Source organism: Leptodactylus fuscus, chromosome 3 (genome assembly GCF_031893055.1).
Source record: "Leptodactylus fuscus isolate aLepFus1 chromosome 3, aLepFus1.hap2, whole genome shotgun sequence".
NCBI classification, from domain to species: domain Eukaryota; kingdom Metazoa; phylum Chordata; class Amphibia; order Anura; family Leptodactylidae; genus Leptodactylus; species Leptodactylus fuscus.
This window is the reverse complement of record NC_134267.1, coordinates 63,352,694-63,372,403: the sequence shown is the minus strand read 5'-3', so window position 1 is coordinate 63,372,403 and position 19,710 is coordinate 63,352,694. Positions and strand designations below refer to the sequence as shown.

General features: G+C 44.0%; 1 protein-coding gene across 1 annotated transcript; it reads right to left on the bottom strand.

Moving 5' to 3' along the window:
- Nucleotides 1-297: 297 nt before the first annotated feature.
- HNRNPU (heterogeneous nuclear ribonucleoprotein U) lies at nucleotides 298-15,426 on the bottom strand. Its single transcript, XM_075267689.1, has 14 exons — nucleotides 14,716-15,426; nucleotides 8,714-8,813; nucleotides 8,560-8,633; nucleotides 7,421-7,560; nucleotides 7,062-7,161; nucleotides 5,531-5,643; nucleotides 5,147-5,410; nucleotides 4,934-5,053; nucleotides 4,004-4,126; nucleotides 3,628-3,796; nucleotides 3,137-3,403; nucleotides 2,798-2,994; nucleotides 2,264-2,338; nucleotides 298-1,979 (listed from the first exon to the last, which is right to left on the bottom strand). Exons 1-14 carry the CDS (start codon nucleotides 15,266-15,268, stop codon nucleotides 1,926-1,928), a joined length of 2,349 nt encoding a protein of 782 aa, XP_075123790.1. The 5' UTR covers nucleotides 15,269-15,426; the 3' UTR covers nucleotides 298-1,925.
- Between the last annotated feature and the right edge of the window lie 4,284 nt (nucleotides 15,427-19,710).

Here is a 19,710-nt window from a genome sequence, read left to right as displayed (position 1 = left end):
TCTAAAGGCATGTTAAGCATCACTCCCATCACTTCTTCAGGCATAGCCCACCCTTACGGAAAAGGCTGCCACAGATTGCATTTTCTGTATTTTTACTACCTACTGTGGTCTTTCATGGTTTTTATTTTCCAGTTTTAATCCGGCCCAAGGCCAAGTTCACACCTAGTCATTTATGCCAACACTTCTAAGTCTTTCAACCAGTCCCTGGAATAGTTATACAAGTAGTTTACATATAAAAGCGCAATCTTGTATTTGTGCAAGTTGCCATAAGCGATCACACATTAATAAGGCACCAGAGAAATTATAGAGTACTTTATTTCAGACTAGAAGAGGGGAAAATCCCTTTGTATAAAAGGGATTAAACGGAGGTATACAACTTACCAGAAACGTGTTAGTTAAAATAGTAAATCAAGCATATACTTTATTTACAAAGTCAGTTCATTGGAGACGCTCCCATCCATAGTTAAAAGACGGGAGGCAGGCTTGACAAACTTTACCTTACAGGCATTAAGCCACAGAACGTCTGTTGCTCCTTAGTATTTTGTACCATTCAGCTGGGACATGGGTGAAAATCCCTCCATGTAACGGTTTACTTTATACCATGCTTCTCATCGCAGGGTTGGGACACCGCTGAACTGCTTTGCACAGGTCTTGGGTAGCAAAATAAAGCAGCTGGTGTATATTTGAGGCGACTGCCATGCCATGGCCTTTGAGATGTGCATAGGAACCAAGGCCAAACTGCTGTAAAATGGACGGCATCCCAATCCACTAGTTTATAGTGGAGAGAGTGTGGACATCAGCACATTCCTTTCATCTCTTTAATTGCAGTCAAGTCTAAGCATATCACAGACATGGCAGTTGTATGGGGCAAGGGATTAGGTCTCTTAAAAGTTGGTGACAATCCCAAACACAGAGTGTAATTCACTTTTATTTATTGCAAATGTTCTATGGATGTATTCCAGCTCGCCCTCGATAGAGGTTAGCAGGCAGAATGGAAAGAACTGACATTTTTCCAAAGAAATGCTATAGTAATGTAACTCACAATATCATTAGTTTACAATGATGGTGCAACTACAAGCATACTAGGCAAATGAAGAACTGCAAGGGAAGGGGGAGGTGGAGATACAAACACGGCTAACTTCATACAGATCCCAGACAACTAGATTTACAACAAGTTTAGTTTAATAAGAAAGGCAGGTTTTGCCTTTACTTTGCAGAATCAAAATTTAACAAATGGCAAACACAGTTTTAAACCTTCACAAGTTAAAGTCTCTGCGGTTTCCAAAGGTAAAGCAGAATATGTAAGAGCTATAGACATACACTCCAGCCTCACTAATTCGCCATTTTGTTTTTTTTCAGTTTGCTCTCCTCCTCTTATGTGGCAAACAGCCGTCATGCCCCTTACAGACCAGGATGTTCACTGCCAAAACTAAACAGGATGTATAGTAATTGCAAGGTCCATTAGAAAATGGACCGCTCTACAGGCCTTGGACCTTTATGCCACCATATTGACAGCAAATCCTGACTCCTTCCTAGGGCTTGGAGTCCTTTAACTTAATAAAAAAAACACCAGATACAAAGCAACATCTTTACTTTATGGTAAAAAAGAAAAATAAATTTACAGATAAAAAGGTAGAACCCTGAAATACTGACACATTCTCTTATCGTGCACAATGCTGAGGTTCTTATGAATCACTTTAAAACTGCAATAAAAATTTACAAAAGCAAAAAAGTCAACCCAGAAAGCAACTAAGAAAAAAGTAATTTTTTTTTTTTAAACAAAACCAATAAAGAACCCGCAGGCACTTCCTCTTGTGGAATGTTTTTTTTGTTTGTTTTGTTATAAAGTTAGCCTAAAGAAAACAGTCGACTTCTTGTGAAGGTTTTGAAGAGAAATATGTATCAGTTCATTTTTATTTGGGTATTCAATAATATCCTTGGTGGTACTGCTGGCTCCATGGCTTTTGACCCCAGTATTGCTGCAATTAGAAAAAGGGGTAAATATTAACATGTTAACAAGCTTGTAAGCTTAGATGCCAACAATTGCTTGGTTATGTGTAACATTTGATTTGTTTTAGCTCTTTAGTCATTAACTGGGAGCCTAGTGGTGACTAGATACCTTTAAGTGCTTTATGTATCCTACAGGATGTGGAATATATGAAACTGGCTAAAGCTAGAGTGAGATGCTTCCATGTTAGAGGCTGAGGTAAAAAGTAGGCCACTCCTAGGCAGCCATTCCTAGAATGGCACAGACAATACTTACGCCCTGCTGCTGCCACTGGTTGTAACCCTGAGAATGGTTTTTGAAGCCGCGGTTGTTTCCCCTTCCTCTAAAGTTCTGCAGATGTAATAAAGAAGTTAGGCTTTAAATATTAAAATATTCAGTAACTCATCAAGTATTACTAGTTCCATGTAAACAGAGTTATAGCAGACGTTTCATCTGGTCAGTCAGTATATAAACTTATCACATGGAGAATGCCACCAAATCTGCACATAGTATCTTACAGAGCAGGAGAAGCTGTGCACACTTATTTTGCTTATTCTGGACTTTTTTTTTTGAGTGTGCATACACCGAGGGAGACTACCAACATAACTAAGCAAAGAATAAGAACGCTGAATGTGATTTGCCAGTAATCACAATTTATGTACTTAGCTGTAAATAGGTACATGCAGGAAATCAGGGCAGACAATGAAGGCTCAGAGTGATCTGTACTAACAGTTTATCTTACGCTAAATTATATGTGGGGAAATAGGATTCAATGACAAAGTTACTTTAACTGAGTATATGTCATTTTACCTGATTGTAGTTTCCACGACTGGGCATTGAGGCACCTCCACCACCGCGACTAAAGTTTCCACGGTTATTGTAACCACCCCTGTTATGATAGACTGGCGTACGGGGATACGGATAACCAACGGATCCACCACCTGCACCACCACCTCCACGCTGTGGCATGTTACCCCTCCTATTAAATCCTCCACGATTTACTGGAGCTGAAATAGAAAAATTAATAGAAGATTGATACCTAACCATTATTAGTGCCTCCTCTGAGGTGGAGAAGCTTGTGATGCAATTCACCAAGTCCTGCATCTGTACACTGTTTCATCAGGCGATGTGCACCTTGTTTTTACATACCTCCACCACGGAAGTTTCCTCCACGCATATTAAAACCACTGCCTCCACGGCCTCTATGCCCACCATGTCCATGTCCTGCTCCACCTCTGGACTTGTTTTTGTTCTTGTTGGGTTTTTTGGCTCCCACATTTTGTTTCTTTTCAGGAGGAAGAGATTTTTTGCTCTCCTCTTTATACTGCTCTATAAGTTTCTCAGCTTCTTCCTTTTGCAATTCCACATAAACAATTTCATCAAAGCACTCACTGGCTTCTGGTAGTGTAAAGTTCCCTACAGACAAAAAACACAATTCTCGTAACCCTAACTCGCTATTAAACACTTACAAGTATGACAAAACTAAAAGCAATATGCCGACACCAAATACAGGCTCATTGAAAATACTGCTAACACAAGTTCACAACTAGAAAAGGGGAATTTTTCCATACTGCTGGCCTACCCACAGGATGTCAGTATAAAAGATAACCTGGGCCAGTAAACCCCTTTAAAAGACTTACCTTTCATTTTAAGTACAGCATGTTCGGGAAGGTCCTTGCCTTCAACCTCTGCTTTCTTCTGAGTTCTCTCTTTGTAAACCTCATCAGTTGGACACACAACAACAGCCTTACGCTGAAACCCAGCAAAGAGGCACATTTTTCTTCTCTGAGCAGCAGCAGAAACATTTGTCTGCAGGAACAATGAAATTTATAGGTCCTTCACAATTCTAGGTCTTAAAGACTCTGCTAACAACTACACACACCCAGATAGGGGTGGGTTGAGGGTACTTTAGTAACAGGATGTGAAAGGGAGGAGGGGGGGGGGGGGGGTTAAGGCAATCATGTACAAGAATGGGTTCATCAGAGCAAGAAAATACTAATTCTGAGAAGCTCTTACTTGATCTAAAATAAAGTGTCTCTTCTTCCGAGCAGCAATTTCGATGAACTTGCTAAGGCATTGTGGGGCTCTCTGCAGCAATGCATTCAGTTTTCCCGTGTCAGTAGTTTTTTTGTTACCAACCTGAAAAAAAAAAAAAAAAAAAGTTGTATTTCCATATATCTGCAAAACGTGAAAGTTGTGCTCCACTCTAGATCAGGCCCTCACAAAACTGATTCATTGATGGAAACCAATATACCGTATATACTCGAGTATAAGCCGACCCGAATATAAGCCGACCCCCCTAATTTTACCACAGAAAACTGGGAAATTTTATTGACTCGAGTATAAGCCTAGGGGGGAAATGCAGCAGCTGCTGGAAAATTTCAAAAATTAAAATGGTCGGAGTTTTTGGGTGCAGTAGATGCTGGGGAAGGGGAGGGGGTGTTTTGGTTGTCTGTCTGTTTGCCCCTTCCCTGAGCTTGAGGACTGTTTTTTCTTCCCCTACTTGGAATTCAGTCTGGCTGAGTATAGGGGATCTGCAGTGCTCCTATTAACCCCTTCCCGACGGAGCAGGAGCACTGCAGATCCCCTATATTCAGTAGACCGAGCACTTTCAGACACAGGGATACCTAATGTGCATGTGTTTCACAGTCATTTTCTACTTTTGTATGTATTCTAAGGAAAGTGAGAGTGATTTAGAACTCTTATTTTTTTTTAATCTTTTTTTTGCACTGTTTTATGGGAGATTCTATACATTGATATTGTGGCTGGTCATAGACCCCCCGTCCTAAAAAAAAAAAAAAAATTTTTTTTTTTTTTTTTTGCTGACTCGAGTATAAGCCGAGGGGGGCTTTTTCAGCACAAAAACTAGGCTGAAAAATTCGGCTTATACTCGAGTATATACGGTAAGCATGAATGAAACCTTTTACTTATGAGGTGTAAACTCACCATCATTCTTTCCATAATATTGTTTGTTCCAAGGACATTATATTTCCCAGGATTTTCAGCAGTCTGCGTATTGACCCAAGTAGTTTTTCCAGATCCTGGCAAGCCAATCATCATGATAACCTAGGAATGCAAGAAACAAATGTAAAGATTACATCAAACCACAGGTTTAGAGAAAAACCCCACTCAGAAAACACACACACGATATGCTCGAACCTCACAATCCTTCTTCTGTTCAGGTCCTTCAGGTCCTCTCACACGATCTTCAAGTGAGACATTCTGAATAAATGTATATCCTTCAGGAACTGGAAAGAATGGTTCCGCTTGCTGGCCGAAGTTAAACTCAACAGCACAGTTGTGACAAAGCACATGTGGGAAGAGTGGTTTCTCAGACAGCACATCTTTGTCAACTTTAAATGCTACACCAAGCTCCTGGCCATTCTTTGCAAATGCAAGCTCTACTTCATCACCTTCAAAATTCTGAAAAATAAGATATATAAATATACACTTCAGATTGCAGCTTGTGTGTGCATGCTTCTGTTTATTACTGTATACAAGAAAAACATAAACAAGTGTTCTTCAATGAACAAGGAGACCTACCGCCATACAGGTGATCACATCATTTTCATCATATTTCTCGCCATACTCTTCAGCCACCCCATTGCATGACTTTGATCCCTTTAGTGAATAGCCATAAGAATTTTCATCTTCACCTAATGAATGTTTATACAGATAAATAACAGCCATGAAGAGAAAACATACACCCACAACATAAGCAATAAGCAAAGTGTGTCCAGCCCACCAAAAAGCCCTTCTAGTCTTTGACATTAGTATTTTCCTGTCTAAGACAGAACGTGAATACAGAAAAGAAATAAAAGCAGTTCCCAGTTTTAGGCTTAAACTTGCAGCTTTAGGGCTAGTTCACACGTGAACTGCCCGCGCGGGTTTTGACACAGAGAGAGACGTGGCTTAGCTTCCAAGCAGCTTTTTACTTATCAGATCATAGAAGGGACCTCTCTGACATCTGCCTCATTATTTGAAGATGGTGGGTGGTCTGAACAGCACTAACCCCACCAGGAGCCTTAGGGCTAGTTCACACGTGAACTGCCCGCGCGGGTTTTGACACAGAGAGAGACGCGGCTCGCCGCGTCTCTCTCTTGTCAAAACCCACCCGCCGCGACCATCACTGTCGCGGCTTAACCCTCTGCCGTCGGCTCAAATGAATGAGCCGACATAGGAGGGAGCTGCCGGGGGCGGAAGCCGCGCGGCTGAGCCTGCGCGGCTTCCGCCTGAAGAAAGGACATGTCCTTTCTTTTCTCCGCTAGCAGCAGCTCGCCGCTAGCGGAGAACAGAAGCCCGGCGGTCTCCATAGACCACCATTATAAGGGGAGGTTTTGGACGCGAAATCCGCTGTCAAAAACCTCCCCTTATACTCACGTGTGAACTAGCCCTAAGTCTACAATTGTGACAACATCATGGCTCAGAAAGATCTCAAGGGTTTTCAACCTGAACAAGTATTAAAGGGGTTTTCCAAGCAGATTTTTTTTCTCTCTCTTTTTTAAAGAAAGGTCTGTTGGTGCTAGTAATGGGTTAATAAGTACATCCATTTGGAGTGATCTCTGGTTTCTTATGGTATTCTATCCCTTTGTTTACATGGTGTTTAGCTTCCTCTGTTGCTCAGCCCCCCAACACACACTGTTGCCAGTTGCCTCACTAATCCTAGCCCCTCCCACTGAGACTAGTGATCCCACCTATTACTAGCCTCTCCCACACCACCTAAGCAATTCCGCTCACTGTTAGAAGATGGGAAGAGGGGGCGGAGCCGTTCCCTGGACACAGGAGGGCTTAGTAATTATCGATGGGGAGAGAGAAAGGTGATGGTGACATTCATTTTCGGAAGCGGTGAAACAGAACGTCACTAGATTAACAAAGTGTCCCTGGGATATGGGTAATTATAGATTTTATTTTATTTTTTCAAATTGAAGTAAATTAGAAGTTAGGTGGAGGGAGGTAGTTTATTTTTGGGGTTAATTATCAGTTTATCCTGGTCAACCTATTTAACAGTGATAAGGGCAAAGATATACTAGAAAGTTGTATAAACCCAGATAACCTAATATGTTACTATACATACCTAGCATGAAGCCACAGGAGCTCAGAGACCAACCAACACGTACTTCATGCACATCAATGTCTTTAGAGTATAAATGTTTCACGGGTACCTTCTCTGTGACCTAAAAAATAAAGATCAGTATAGTAGCTAAACCAAAAAGAAGAACAAATTTAGAAAACTTTCACACAATGCAGTTAAACTGTAAATGGTTTTGCTCTGGTTTTTAGTGAGACTGCAGTTCAGTAAGCAACGCATTTATTTTACAGGATTCACTTGTAACAAACAGCAACCACCACCATGAAGAACCACAAAACAGCATGTGGCCTTACAAGACATGTTCGTAAAAAAAAAAAAAAAAAAAAAAAAAAAAAAAAACTTACCTTCATCTCAAAGCAAACTTTGCCATTCAAGACACCATATGAGGCTCTCCCACCAGCCCACAAGAAGGCAAAACTCTCCATGGTGAGAGAAGTGGCACTCAGACGATCCCGTGAAATTTTGAAGTGAAGATCACAGTTATCTGTAGATAAAAATACAGAAAAAAAATTACTAGTAAAATTCTTCTGTAATATCCTGAAGTTAATTGATAGAAACTAAAGAAGTGTGGGCAGCTGCAAGAATACACACTTAGAAAGTATCTTTCACCACCTCCACCAAGTTTTAGCATTGTTAATAGGTGCTACTTGCCAGATTCCAGCGCTATCAGAATTTTCCTTCTAGCCTCCACCGTTCATGAGCAAAAAAAGGTTTGGTTTGAAGGGGGGGGGGGGATCTGTGATGCAGAGCAACGAACAGAGTTCTGAATCACAAGCCCTGGTCTGATCCTTCCTGACAGTACAGAGCCTACATAGCGTATTAGGCGCTAAAAATAACAGCAGTGACTGCGCAGGAACCATGGGGAATAGAGAATTCCAGGGCCAGAATCAGTGGAGCAGCAGCTATTAGATGAGGTAAAGAACTGGACTAGTTGGAGGTGGTATAAATAAAACAATATAAACTCAGGATAATTGCCCATAGCCTTCATGTCAAGTCTTAAAGGCATTCATATGAAAAGCTGTTAAAATAAGTGATTTTATGAGTGTATATAATCAGTAGAGCCTCCACTGTGTGAGTGCGTGGTAGGAGGAAAATGTAACTTCTCTAAGCTCAGTGTCTTCCCATCTAATCGTTTGCTGCCCTTGGACAGCGTAGTATAGTAGACCTTTAAAAGGGGTTTCATCTCTGGATGTTAGCTGCCACAGACCTGACATGAGTCACAACTGTATCTGGCAAAAAGAGCACGAAAGATCAGAGTTGTGCAGTAGTGGGTAAAAAACTGCTGATAGTTAAGCTACAAGTCTGAGAAGGGAATATCCCTTTAAGCTGTACCAAAACCCAGAGTGGATTTCTAAACATTTTATTTACTTCTTGGAATCATGCTCAGTTTGGGCATAAAACAATGAGCAATTCCATGTGTGAAAAGAGCTAAAGCCCTATTCTACAACCCAACAATTCAATTAAGATTGACAGTGCTACTCACAAGTATCAAGAAGAACATTAGTTTCATCCAGTTTTTCATCTTCCTCTTCCACCGGTGGCTGAGGGGACTTAGACCTGCAGAGTATTGTATTCGTTAAAAGACAGAACGCAAGGAGACCGACCGTACATGTCAGATAAGAGATTTTAACACTGACCTGCTGTATTTGTTTTCTTCAATATACTCAAAGTAGCCACGGCCATGATCTTCACGTGGTCTTTTCACACCACGTTTCTTATCCTTTTGATCTTTGCCATCTACAAAGAGGAAATATATTAAGATGCATAATACTATAACCCACGTGGATCCAACTTCTAGGAAACCAAAAGTGTCAAAGATTTTGCTTCATTCAATATCTGCAAGTGTGCCAGTACACCACATATAAGGAAGGGACAATACGTTCACTTAAAGGGGCTCTATAATTGGAAAAAGTGCCTGTAGAAATGCTATTTCACACCTACCTTTTGTATGTAAATTGCCTCAGTGGTTTTTAAGTGAGTCAGTTTTTATTCATATGCTACTTAGACTCTTGGTGCACCACCGTGCACCCTCTTTGATATTGTTTCCTATGGGTGTATACAGCACATGGTGCTGCTGCTAACTTCCTGTTTGCACATACACATAGGAGATAATAGCAGAGACTAGTGCTGCTGGGAATTTCCTGTGCTGGCTGGAAGCTCATTAGCATATGAATACAAATAGGCTCATTGAAAAACCACTGAGGCAATTTACATACAAAAGGTAGGTGTGGAATAGCATTTCTAAAGGCTATGCAAGTATATGTTCAGTTAAAAATGACTTTTCCCAATGATACAGCCCCTTTAATGCAGAGTTTCTCCACCTTTCCAACTGAAAAAGGTCCCAAGCAAGCACCACCAATGGATGCTATTGTGTGTCACGTGACAGATCTTGCTCCTGATCTGAAGTGGGAAAAACTGGCTTGTGAAGAGTAGCAAACAAGTCCTTTTACTTATGAGGGCATCTGTGGCAACCGCACACACACAAGAAATTGTGTCGCTCTTAGCTTCCAAGCAGCTTTTTACTTATCAGATCATAGAAGGGACCTCTCTGACATCTGCCTCATTATTTGAAGATGGTGGGTGGTCTGAACAGCACTAACCCCACCAGGAGCCTTAGGGCTAGTTCACACGTGAACTGCCCGCGCGGGTTTTGACACAGAGAGAGACGCGGCTCGCCGCGTCTCTCTCTTGTCAAAACCCACCCGCCGCGACCATCGCTGTCGCGGCTTAACCCTCTGCCGTCGGCTCAAATGAATGAGCCGACATAGGAGGGAGCGGCCGGGGGCGGAAGTCGCGCGGCTGAGCCTGCGCGGCTTCCGCCTGAAGAAAGGACATGTCCTTTCTTTTCTCCGCTAGCAGCAGCTCGCCGCTAGCGGAGAACAGAAGCCCGGCGGTCTCCATAGACCACCATTATAAGGGGAGGTTTTGGACGCGAAATCCGCTGTCAAAAACCTCCCCTTATACTCACGTGTGAACTAGCCCTTAGACTCCCAAGCACTTGCTCAATCTTATTTCCACAGCACTGGTTTTCAGTTGCGGCGCATACCTCAAGATTACATGGTGTACTATCTGGGGTACACATACCACTGACATTAAGCATAACCTCAATTATAAGAATGTTTTCATAAAACAGTATACGTGAATACAAACTTTATATCTTAAATATACTTCTATCCATGTCTCTGGCGGCTTCCCAAAGAGCCCCAGTCAGCCATTCACAGATCAAATTACTTATAATTCCCACCTATGGAGAAGGGTAGGTGAAAGTAAAACTGGCACTGTCTGTTACTCTACTAGCACTGCCATGAAAGCCAAATGTCACTGCCACAGTGAGGCAATAAATCTCTTAGGACATGGCGGCAGTCCCCCCACCCACTTTCTATATACCGTATTTTTCGGACTATAAGACGCACTTTTTTCCCCCAAAATTTGGGGGGAAAAGAAGGGTGCATCTTATAGTCCGAATGTGGCGCCTGGCACCCGCTGTAATAGAGAGGCGGATGCCGGCAAGGGATAGATGCAGGTGCCGGGGCCTGAGACATCGCTGCGCTCCTCTGCCCAGCATGAAGCCAGCAGCGGCTATTCCGCTCCTCCTGTTCCTCTGTATATTAGTATTACGGCTGGTCTATGACGGGGACGCATAGAAAAAAAAGAAAAAGAAAAGGAAAAAAAAAAGCTTTAAAAATATATAATAAAAATATGAAATAAAAGTTCTAAATCACTCCTTTCCCTAGAATATATATAACAGTAGAAAAAAACACTATGCGTCCCCATACAGCTGCAGGGTCGCCTGTCAATGTGGCCTTGCAGCTGTTGCAAAACTACAACTCCCATATATTAAATATTTTACCATTTTTTTGCTTCAAATTTTTTTCCCCTATTTTCCTCCTCTAAAACCTAGGTTTTAGACACTTCAGTGTCGGAAACAGCTCTTAGACTAGGTGACGTAGTATCCACTCATGAAAGTTTTATAATTGGAGTATGCTTTATGTGATCAGCAGCCATTCCATGAGGGAATGCCCATACATAAGCAGTGGTCTCCACATACACAAGAGCCCTGTCCAGGAGTACGGCTACAGTACCACACTGTACATGGTTTGGACGCACCCCAACAGATCCAATGTTACATTTAAAAAGTCATTGGCAAGCCCATGGCAGGTTTTGGCACGCTCCAAACTCTTTCACTTCAATTTGTGAAAAAAAAAATCTCTGCAAACCTCAGTCTGACCTGATTGTAATTCTTGTTGTGATTTTCACAAAACTAACACCTTGACTAAAACTGCCATTTTGCTAACGGGAAAATGGGACCTTTGGAGCAATGACGGCACTCCCTTGCTCTATAGACTTAATCGGCAACAGTTGCTCCAAAGAACTAATTTGCTTTCTGACAAACCATGATAACACAACAATGGAGGGACAGAGTGACAAGGGGTAAACATTTCATTCAAGAGACCCCTGAGAGAGGCCCCAAGTGTCCGACTGCCAGGGATCTACAATAGATTATCCTAAGCAAAACCTACACCAGAAATGTTTATGCAACTTCATCTGTAGAAGAAAGTAGGGGGGGGGGGGGGGGGGAGAGAGACCAAAACGCACTAACTTTAGAGTTAAAGTATCTATGAAAAACCCCGTCTGGCAAATGATTAAGAGACTGTAGTGGTCAAACAGGCTCTTGTAGGTGTGCCCAGCTAAATGTACATAAGGAGAGGTATGCAGAGGTCTAATATGTATGGAGTGAGAATCTACTAGACCAGTCACATTGGCGTAAAGGCGCCAAGAGAGGGGCGATGTTTGCTTTTCAAAAAAATTAAGGTACGACATAAACAAAGATAAAATGTGGCTGGAAAGGAGATGCCTCAAGCCCAACACATTTACTATGAATTGCTAGGCTCGCATGACTTAGTTCAATTCTAAAGCACAAGATGAATGAGAATTAAAGGGGCTCTATCAGCAAAATCATGCTGATAGAGCCCCACATATGCGTGCATAGCCTTTAAAAAGGCTATTCAGGCACCGTAAATGTTATATTAAACTACCCCCCAGTTTTAAAATAAAACCCTAAAAAAGATTATTATCTACTTACGCATCGTGCACCCTGGGTGGGCATTCAGGGTGCGCCGTCTTCTTCATCTACGCCTCTTCTTCCTCCAACATCCTCCAGTCCCGTCGTCCTCCGGCGCTCGCGAACTGACAGTGATTAAAAAAAAAAAAAAAAAATGGCCTGGGCGCCTGTGCAGTAGCCATAGTAGAAGCCGCATGCTACTGCACGTGCGCCCAGGCTATTTTTTTTATATCAATGTCAGTTCGTGAGCGCTGGAGGACGGGACCAGAGGAAGAAGAGGCGTGGATGAAGATACACCCTGAATGCCCGCCCAGCGTGCACGATGCGTAAGTAGATCATATTCTTTTATAGGGTTTTATTTTAAAACTGGGGGGTTGTTTAATATAACATTTACGGTGCCTGAATAGCCTTTTTAAAGGCTATTCACGCATTTGTGGGGCTCTGATTTTGCTGATAGAGCCTCTTTAAGAAGCAACAACAGTCTTAAGAAACTCGCCCTTATCTCTCCGCTTGTTCAAAGTCTTCAGTTTGTATGAACAGAAGTAGTTCAATTCTGATCACAGTAAATTACCTATAACTCAGGTTTTCATATTAAAATGTCAAATATTTCCATGTTATTATTGATATTTAAGTAAATTCTAAAAATCTTGCAATTCCAATTCTTGCCACCAAGCCTAAAATAGTTTGTGCCTTCCTGTTTCCTGGAGATGGACCATGGGCCAGAGAAGACACTATTGACTTCTAGAAGGGAGTATTGTAGGCATGCTCTGTGACCTCTGTAGAGGGCATACATAAGCAGTGAGGTCACCTATTGTGACTGCTGGATTCTGTGTCTTATCTACGTAGTATGTATGATAAACGTGATCATCACATGCTGATAGTGGGGGGGGGGGGGGGCTGCTGCAAAGAAGTCTGCTGGAAAAAAATAAAAAAGAGGCATGACCATAGCCAGATCTGCGGGGGGCTTTAGGATTCTTTTTTTTCTCAAAATATAGATCACATTGAAAGTTTACACACTAGGTAATTTCTCCACATCGGCTTCCCTAAACTTTCAGGGTATGTCCACAGTGTTTTTTTTCCAAGTGGATTTTCAGAACCTGCATCAAATGGGAACGTATGGACAGATGCCAACGTGCACCTATGAGTGCATGAGGAATATACAGTTCGCAGACGTTGAAAAACACGGAAAGAACTTAATGCAAAGTCACAAAAAAAAAGGCTGATTTTTTTTTTTTTTTAAGCACATGGTTAATATTCTGGCTTTTGCGAAGCTGAAAGTTTCAGGGAGAGGGGGTTCAGATATATCTGCTGCAGGCTTCCTTATCCAACCACCTAACATGATCATAGCTTGTAGCAGTAACCCCTCATTCATATCTGCGTTTAGTAACCCATTCAGGGAGTCCGCATTGGGACCCCCCCCCCCCCCCCCCCCAATTGGCAAGCGGTGTGCAGTGAAAGCTCACTGACCCCATATACTATAATGTATATTAATGTGAAGAAAGGCCCAGCTGTAGATGTGCCCAATGACTTCAATGTCTATGGTGGTATACACAGGTCAATCCTAAGGGGTTGTACAAGTTTTAAACTCATCAGCTATCAATTGGTCTGATCAGATAAGGTCCAATGTCCAACTAATTCACATACGAAGTTCACCACTATGAAACTGATGAAAATAGACACCCCCCCCCCATTATCATGTTTGGTAGGGAGTCGATCTCTACCTTTCAGACTCTTTGTGGCATTGCCTCCTTAGTCTAAGGGGTTGGACTTCAGAAAGGTTCTGCTAGGTTCACATGTTTTAATGGAGACTTCTAGGTCCTTTGCTTCCATGATTTCGGAGGGGTTCCAGTGCTTGGACCACCAGCAATCAAACGTTCTCTGTTGGCAGGTGATAGAAGTCTCCAATAGCCATATAACCCAGTGACAAGTTACAGCCTATACTGGGAGGAGTATACAAGTGATAGCAATACCTCTACTTATTACATCCAGCATAAGGCTATATTCACATTGGTTTCATGAGTTCTGAAAACAGGACTTTGTACAACAGTGATTGATACAAACCTGAGGAAGGGAAGACTTGACTGTGAACAGTGTTACACCCACAATCTACACTATGCACATGGCATTACAACCAACACGCCCTGGAATCTGTGATGTTACACAATCCCTATATACATGTGCAGGTTACACAAGGAACACCGCCAGGGGCCACACATTCTGACCAGAGCCTCAATAGTTAACCATCAGACCCTGAACCATAACAGAACTCCAGCCCAACAAGCCAGTGGGCGACCTCCTGCACCCTACTCCATCTATTGTTCAGGCTCCGGGGTGAGGGGCAATCCTCCATGGAATTACCTCCCTGCACATGCACTGATCCTACATCTAGCATAGGCCTGTATTGTTAGCAGCCCAGACATACGAGGGTCCCCTCCCCCACCTCACAGGACAATACACAGATGGAATATAATGGGGAGGGGGAGCAGGTGCGAGGACAGTCACATCTCCTCACCCCCGGGGGGGCTCCGGAAGTGACGTCACACAATAACGGCCGTGATTGCGGGGCCGTGTACTCACCACCGCGGGCTGACGCTCCCGCCTCCTCGCACTTGATGGCCATGAGGGGCCGCGGACCGCTGGGCACCGCATCCTCTTCTTGCTTCTCCTGATCCTTGTCCCCGCCATTCTCATCCGCCTGCTCTTCCTCCTCCTCTTCCTCCAGGCCTACGGGAATTCCCTCATCCTCCTCCTCTTCTTCCTCACCCTCCTGGAAACCCTGGTCGTCGCCATTCTCATCATCCTGGCTGACTGCCGCCGCTTCGTCCTCTTCGGCTCCCTCTTCCTGGGCCGCCTCGCCTCCATTCTCCCCTCCTACCTCCATGCCTTCCTCGTCCTCTTCTTCTTCCTCCTCTCCTACTCCTGGCTCCTGCTCAGCGCCTTCGCCGACATCCATCCCTTCTCCCTGTGCTCCCCCGAGCACTCCGCCGCCAGCCTCGCTCTCCTCGTCCAGTGCGGCCTGCAGCCTCTCCATGAGCTCGGCCTTGAGCCCCTTATCACTCAGGCGGCGCTTCTTCAGCTCTTCCTTCAGTTCCGATACCTTCAGCTTCTTAACGTTGACCGGGGAACTCATGATTTCTGTGGTGATGGAGTCTCGGGCTAGGACTGTGCCGGCGGATTACCAGGAGCTCAGTAGAAATGCTCTCTCCCTGCGACGCGACTCCTTCAAAATGGCGGAGCAAACAAGGACGGAGCGCGCTGCCCTCTGGAGGGGGAAGAGACTGACTGTTAGCGTGAAGGGATCGCCGAGCATTTACTGGCCCCGCCCATGTATACGGGAGGGGTTACGCGCGGCCTCCGCTACTAGCTCCGCCCCCCCATTCAATTCACTCACTCACACCCGATGTCAGTTTGTGGCGCGCGAAAACCCAGCGAGAGCACGCGGCGACTAATACAGTCTGTATGTACATGCTACGCACGACACCGCCATAGCCGTAAAGTGATAGAACCCGCGACCTGCGCGTGAGAAAGAGAATCCTGTGGTCGTTCTTAGCACAGCCTGTGACGTAGAGGAATAAGGAGCGCGCCCCAAGGCTCTCCTAGCAGAAGGCTCTCATGTCTTCCCAGGAAATGTGTAATGTAGATATGGGGAACAACCAAGTGGTGCTGTATACTGAGGAAAATTATCCTATTAATATTATACAAGTGGTGCTGTATACTGAGGAAAAGATGAGATTCTCATGTCATCAGGATAGCGGGGGATAAACTGCAAAGAGAATGGGAAAACAACAATCTTCCAAAAACTGTATCTGACCCTTGGGAAGGGGCAGCGTGGACTTCTGTCCATGTTATCCCCTCTCTTATCAATCAGAGAACATACTGTACTTTTGCATTCAGAGTCTTACAGAGGGATAATGTAATACCCCTCTGAGCCTAATCTGACACCGTAACCCATAGGTTTAGCAGAATCCAGATCATGGCAGCACTGAGTTGCACCAAACACTTTTACCACATTTACAAAAACATAAATAAAAGTTTACATTTGTCACTGTCCTGTCCACACTTGATCTTCATAAATATGCTGCCCGCCTCTCTAGTGATATTATAGGCTATGTTTCTGACAGGCAGAATCAGTCAGACATTTTCACCCAGTGACTGTAACCGAAAAAGAAAAATAATAGTTTTTGGCAGCTTTCAGATGGGCGCAGTAGCAGGTGGGTTTGTTTTTCACCCATAGTATAGATGAAACACCTAGGGCTTGTTCACATGGGGCCAGTGGGGCAGTATTTGGACGCAGAAACCGCCGCCATACAATATTGGTCTATGTAGACCGCTAGCGGTTTTTTTGCCGCTAGCGGTAAAAAGAAGCGACATGACCTTTTTTTTTTTTTTTTTAAATGTATATGTAATTTTTGTAAATGCCCCACATAGAGCTCACAATGTACATTTTTTCCCTATCAGTATGTCTTTTGGAATATGGGATGGAAATCCATGCAAACACGGGGAGAACATACAAACTCCTTGCAGATGGTTTTATGCCCTTGGTGGGATTTGAACACCAGGACTCCAGCGCTGCAAGGCTGCAGTGCTAACCACTGAGACACCGTGTGGCCCCGGTGACATGACATATCTTGAGGTGGATTGCACCTCAGGAAATCAATAAAATTGACCAGACGTTTTATCAGGGTCCATTCACAGTGCTGGAGGGAAAAAACACCTGGCATTTTTTGAAGCGGTTCTTACCAAAAACCGCTCCAAAAAACGCCCCAGTGTCCAAAAACTGCTTCCTAATTCCTGAAGCGTTTTTTTTTTTTTCCAGTATCAAATTCCGCCACCCCTATTCACGTGTGAACTAAGCCTTATGCTTCTAGTGGATCATCAAATCCAGGGTTATTGCTCTAACTGCAACAAAGATGAACTGCAGGAACGTCAGAGGTTGTGTCCATAAGGGCTCGTTCACATCTGCGCCCGGCACTCCGTACTTCAGGTTTCCGTTTCCTGCATAAAACAGAGCAGGATACGGAAACCTGCAGGAGTCTCTCACCCATTCATTTGAATGGGTGAGAAAGCTGTCCGGTCGTGAGCGGCGGTGAGCGTTTTGCGCTCTCCGCCGCGAAACCGGGTTTTTTAATCTGGACACCGAGTCGGACATACAGTACTCTGTGTCCGGATTAAAAAATCCGGTTTCACGGCGGAGAGCATAAAACGCTCACGGCTGGACCTGGTCTGTGCTTTCCGTCTTCTGGCATGCAGAAGACGGAAAGCACAGAACGGAGTGTAGAACGCAGGTGTGAACCTAGCGTAATATGTAAGCAATAGAGTACCCAGATTACGCCATCTGAAAGTGGCCTTAGTTATCACATTGCTAATGACAGATCAGCTATAAAGCCTGGAAAACTCCTTTATTTATTGTTTTATTTCTATATTAAGTATTTATTGTTTCTTGGGTATTTATTGAGCTTTGCCACATATTTGATTGCTATTTTATACAATTTTTGTTTTTTAAACTCATTTTATTGAAAGTGTACAATAGATTACACAACAGGAGTATGCAATGCATAATAAATGACAAAAGGTACACAAACTAAAAATCAAAAAACAACAATGCTGCAAAGTCCATGGTAGCAATGAGCAATAAACAGAAGTCGTCCAGCAGAAAGTCCAGTAGAGAGTCCAGGCTCAAAAAGCCGAGAGAAGTATCAACCGCAATTCAAATACAGTACAAATTAGATAAATAAGAATCAAGGTCTCCCCTGAGCGTCTAGGCAATAAGCGAGCTTAGAGCAGTGTGAAGGAGGGGTCCGTATAGAGCAGAGCATGGGCAAAGCACGGCCCCCGGGCCATATCCAGCCCTCTGACTGATTCAGACCAGCCCGCACAGCTTGTCTAGGGAGGCGTGTCTAGGGGGCGTGTCTTAGTGCCAGCAGGACAGTGCAGGAAGATGGAGACATGTGGTGTGTGTCATAAGGTACTGGGGAATGTGAGATGCAGGGGGGAGTGTGTGTGTGTGTGTCTATATGTGTCTGTCTGTATGTGTGTCTGTATGTCTATATATGTCTGTGTGTGTGTCTATATGTGTCTGAGTGTGTGTGTGTGTCTATATGTGTCTGTATGTGTGTCTATATGTGTGTGCCTGTCTATATGTGTCTGTGTGTGTCTCAGTAACCTAGGGGCAGAGATGGAAGGGGAATGTTATACTAGGGCAGAGATGGCAGATGGAAGGGGGGACATGAAACTGGGGGAGAGATGGAGGGAGGACATGAAATGGGGCAAATGAAGGGGGATATGAAACTGAGGGAGAAATGGAGGGGGGGACATGAAACTGGGGGTAGATGAAGAGGGCACTTAAACTGGGGGGACATTAAAATGGGGACAACTGGAGGGGGCATTAAACCATGGAGGTAGGTGGAGGGGGACCTGTCTGCCTCTAGTTGCCTGGTTTAATGTCTGCTTCCAGCTTCCCGATTTTAATGACCCCCTCTAGTTGCCCCCAGTTTCATGTCCCGCTCCAGCTGTCAATTTATTGCCCCCCTCCAACTACCCCCACTGTTCAATTTCCCCGTCCAGCTGCCCCAGCTTCATGTCCCCTCTAGTTTCCACCAGTTTAAACTGGGGCACCAGGAGAGGGACATAATACTGTGGGGCAGTTGGAAGGGAACATTATAATGTGGGGGCATATAATGTATGGGTGACTGTAGGATGATTATACTTTGTGGGGGCACATGGAAAGATGATTGGGAATGGGCGGAGTCAACGTGGGTGGAGCTAAATTTGTTGTGGTGCGGCCCTCTAGCATAGTTTCAATTTCGTATGCGGCCCCATGGGAAAATTAATTGCCCACCCCTGGTATAGAGGGTCAAGGGAGAATCGCACCAAGAGCCCCAAACTCTATGAAACTTTTGAGGGCAGCCCCTGCCTTTATATATCATTTTATTTATTATATGGGACATTGGAATTCACCAGCTTCCTCCACATTGACAGGGAGGGGGGCCAGGGAGCCATCCAGGGCAATAGTTTTTCTAGCTAAGAAAAGAGATTCCCGTAAAAAGATACGGGAATGATGCGGCCACCTCTCCTTATCTAGAACACCAAAAAGACATATTTCAGGCAAGAGTGGACTGAAGGTCAGAAAATGGCTCGTCTGTTAGATCAGGAATAAGAGTGCGCCATCTTAGTAAGGCAGGAGCCTCCAGACTGGTCGTCTTAACCCATATGAGATGATCATACAATGCCAAGATGAGACCATAAAGACCCTGAGATCGAAGCACCCCTATAAGAGGATATGCAGAAATAGTTACAGTAGGCAGGGGAAACTGTGTGGACATGGCATGCCTGATTTGGAGGAATCTATAAAATTGGGCACGAGGGATACCAAATTCAGTGCTTAAAGGGGTTGTCCCATCACAAGGATCCTATCTATACTGCTTGTTAATGTGGATTTAAGACTTTTCCTAAATACACTGCTTCAGCAAAACTGCTTTGTTTGTCCACTATCTTACTTTATTCAATTCATGCTCAAAAGTCAAGTGATGTATCTGCTGCTCTCAGGAGGGAGGGAGGAGGGGCTAAGTGCAC

Bases quoted from the DNA above. Each gene is read 5' to 3' on its own strand.
- HNRNPU (XM_075267689.1), bottom strand. From the start codon at position 15,268: ATGAGTTCCCCGGTCAACGTTAAGAAGCTGAAGGTATCGGAACTGAAG. The intron at 3,404-3,627 runs GTAAGTCTTTTA...TTTTGTCTGTAG, and splicing joins TGCTGTACTTAAAATGAAAG to GGAACTTTACACTACCAGAA. The intron at 2,339-2,797 runs GTAAAATGACAT...TTACATCTGCAG, and splicing joins GTCGTGGAAACTACAATCAG to AACTTTAGAGGAAGGGGAAA.